Consider the following 3,582-nt stretch of genomic DNA (forward strand, 5'->3'; position numbering starts at 1 on the left):
CTTGTTCTTTCCAAATGCAATTCTTAAGGAATAACTACCCTAGGCATCTATCTTCTTTTTTAAGTCTTCTTTAAATTTTAGAACACATTGATTCATCGAAGGTACTCCTAAATGCTTTAAAATGTTTTATCATATTTTGATGCACTACATTTTTCATCATATATAGAGGGAAAGAAATAATACAGCTCAAAAAATATTTTATCCGCTTTACACAATCAAAAGAGCTATTTGAGGCAAGCTAAATAAGTGCACAATAAATCAAATATGGATTAATATTATCAATTGTTTTTTTTTTTTTTTTCGAAAGTCCAATTTCTAGTTTTTGTGCAATGGTATGCTTTTTTGAACAACTTCTTATGTGTGGAAAATGATTTTGTTGATCAATCAGGTTGTTATATTGCCTCGGACCTCAAGTTTGCCGTGTTTGTTGAATGGTGCGGGGGTTTATCCCTTGCTTGGGTTTGAGTGTTTTGCAACTGAAAAATTTTTCCAATACAACGTCCCGATGTTGTGTATCCGAGCGCCCCAACGCTAAACAACAGATAGCAGCGCGCCACATCACTCTTAATTTTTTTTTCGCAGTGCTGTGAGCTTAAACATCGCAACGTCATCAGAAACAGGCTTGAGCGTCACAGCGTTGTGAGATGGACTTGATAATTTTCTTTCTCGTTTTTTTTTAAGAGTTGCATCCCTTGGGGTTTTCTCTTGTATTTTAAGTAGTTCGGCATTGAGAACGATGTCTGCTAGAAGTTATTTGTCCTAATTTTTATAACGGATTTCTTGATGTAATGTAGCTCCGTAGTTTTTTTCCTTATTTTGAATTTTTCTACGTTAAATCTTGATATCCTTTATTTTTCCGCTATTTTTACTTTCTTGCTAGTTTCTTCATTGTGGTGTTCATCCAGAACACAACTTTTGTCGGTTTCCCTGCTCTGCTGCTAATTTTATTGTTTGGAAAATAATTTTCAGACCCTGGATGGTTCCTCCACCCTGCCTTTCGATCTTGTCCCTTACCTTCAAGGTGCAACCGAGTATGCCACACCCAGTTCATGACTGGGCTGACTATGAATTCCTAATTTCGACCAGTCAGATGCCCTAAGTTCTCCAATTTTAGTTCATACCTTCCAATTCTTGCTCCTTCCTCTCATACAGGCATCTTTTGATTTCCCAGTATTTGCTAATTCAATTCACACTGAAGTTGACGGTTGATCTAAAATTGTCAAAACCCTAAACTGAAAGGTCGCCTGGAATTCTGGAGGCATTAAAAAGCTGCGGTTACTTCGGCTTGGTCTAGCTCTAACTGTTAAGAAGTTTATCTGTTTAGGGTTAGCTAGATTCTGCCCCACTAAGCTATCACTTGGACTTCAAAGACATGTGTGAGAAGAAACAAAAAAGCCGTAGAAGGCGGAATAAACTATCTTTCTCTGATATGATTGAGTGCTTGTTGGCAAATACTATATGTTTATTAGGATGATTCCCTGATGTGGGTGTGAATGTTCTTGTAGTTTGTTATGCTGAACGTTTTTTTAAAGAACACAATGAACAGGTGCCATAAGAAGAGAGAGAGAGAGAGAATTTGTGGCTCCTGATATTAGAGCACGTAGAAGGGAATCCACACCATAGCATGTGGATGTTCAGTATGAGAATGTGTCAGAGAGAGTGAGAAATTTAGAAACGTGGACTCAGAAAAGACAATTTCTCTTATCTACAGTACTATTTCCCAAGCAACACTTATGTTTCTTACTCCAGTAACTCACCCTTTATTAAATTTGTCGGGAACATTACCTTGTCTTGGCCTTACCATTATTTTTTAAACAAAAATATAATCAGATCAGACATGTATAAAATGCAATCCCCCTCCACAAAAAAAAAAAAAAAAAAAAAAAAAAAAAAAAAAAAAAAAGTATAAAAATTAAACCAAAAGATCACTAGACTAGTGGCAATGAAAAAACTTATCGTTGTTACAGTCTGGATCTGGCCAAGCTCCACAAATAAGGAGCTTGAAATTTGTCTTGTAAACAGCCGTGCTTCAGGCTGATCTCTAAACAAAATCTTTTAGTAAAAGCTCTTTAGAATAAAAAGTCATATAATGGATATAGATAAGATTATGGTTTTACTTATAAAATTAATCTCCGTCTAATTTGAGTTATCAAAGTTGATCAAAACATTGGATTTGGGTTTTGTGAATCTTGTTATCTTAATATAAACTTTGCTGCGATTACTAACCCAACCCTCTTCAAAGGAAAGTTTTTTGTAGGAGTCGGTCTTTGTTTTTTTTTTTTTTTTTAATCTTTTGTCTGAATTTTTTTCTTAAACCAAACTACTATCAGCTTAGAATGAGCAAAATGAGATGACTCCGGTTTCATTTTAGACAGCTTTTTTATTGCGTCTTAAAATGACTTTTTAGTAAAAATTTTAAAATTTTGTAGTATAAAGTCACTTTAGAAAGCAATAAGAAAGTCGTCCCAAATGGAACCTCAGACTCCAATAAAATCATCGGATCGGTCCAGTTGCTGATTTGTCTTAGATACTTTAAGTGGATGTGATCCAAAGAAAAGAGCTAGCAGGAGTGAGAGCTTGATTCTTGATCTAACATCCATTGATCAAAGGTGGAACCATAACAGCAACATAATATACTACTTAATTTAAAGATTAATAAAGCAAAGATGGAGCAGCTAGCATCTTTATTTTCTTTCTCTATTACTACCCCATCTTCTATTCCATTGAAATATTCGATATGAATTTCATGGATAAGACAAGTAACTAATTGATCTGTCAGTTCTTAAAGAAAAAATAGAAACTCAAAAAAATTTATCTATAACTTAGAAAGGGCTCCTTCGTCCCCAAGACATGTAAAGCAAGGGTACAGCAAGTAATATAAACACAGGAGATTATGTTTTCCTATTCAATCGCAATGATGCTACGACTCTCCTTAACCTTTGGTGAATCACCAAGCCTAAGCTCAAGATCCAATTCTTCAACTGGATTATGGCTAAGTTTTATTACCTCAGATTTGAAATTTTGCAGATTATTTGGAGTGTCCTTTCTATCCGAAGTCAATATTAGATCAGTCTTCACCTTCTTACTAGAGATATCACAATCACCATAAACAAAATCTCTTATCCTCCTGTGATCCAACTCGCCTGTTTTCCAATTCTCTCTTCCAATCTCCAAGCTTACTGAAACTATGCTTTGCTGGCTATAAATTTCTTCTTTTGCCAATAAAAAGGAAGCTACTTCAACCCCAAGAGCATCATAATTAGGGTTAGGGCTGTATATATAAGAGCAAAATGGATAAAAAGGTTGAACATCTTCATCGGTTTCACTTCTATGACTTGAAGCCTCCTTCAACCTTGCCCTATCCCTTCTGTGCACGTTCATGTGGCCTCCAAGAGCTTGAGCTGATCGGAATTCTCGCCGGCAGAAGCTACAAGCGTAGGATCTCGGCGGCCACACACAGCCACCCAAGTCGCCGGATGAGTCTTTTGCGAAGGCTTGTTCTTCCCATGATACGTCGGTGGAAGGAAAATAGTTGAAATAAGGGAGGAGTGGTCTGCAGAGAGAATTCCTTCTTGAACACAT

The 3,582-nt window shown here is 36.2% G+C and overlaps 1 protein-coding gene across 1 annotated transcript; it reads right to left on the bottom strand.

Moving 5' to 3' along the window:
* Window positions 1-2,901: 2,901 nt before the first annotated feature.
* On the bottom strand, window positions 2,902-3,582 carry LOC110114179 (probable transcriptional regulator RABBIT EARS). The gene has a single exon (XM_020846962.1). It carries the CDS (start codon window positions 3,580-3,582, stop codon window positions 2,902-2,904), a length of 681 nt encoding a protein of 226 aa, XP_020702621.1.

Source organism: Dendrobium catenatum, unplaced genomic scaffold, assembly GCF_001605985.2.
Source record: "Dendrobium catenatum unplaced genomic scaffold, ASM160598v2 fragScaff_scaffold_716, whole genome shotgun sequence".
Taxonomy (NCBI): Eukaryota; Viridiplantae; Streptophyta; class Magnoliopsida; order Asparagales; family Orchidaceae; genus Dendrobium; species Dendrobium catenatum.

Bases quoted from the DNA above. Each gene is read 5' to 3' on its own strand.
- LOC110114179 (XM_020846962.1), bottom strand. From the start codon at position 3,582: ATGTGTTCAAGAAGGAATTCTCTCTGCAGACCACTCCTCCCTTATTTC.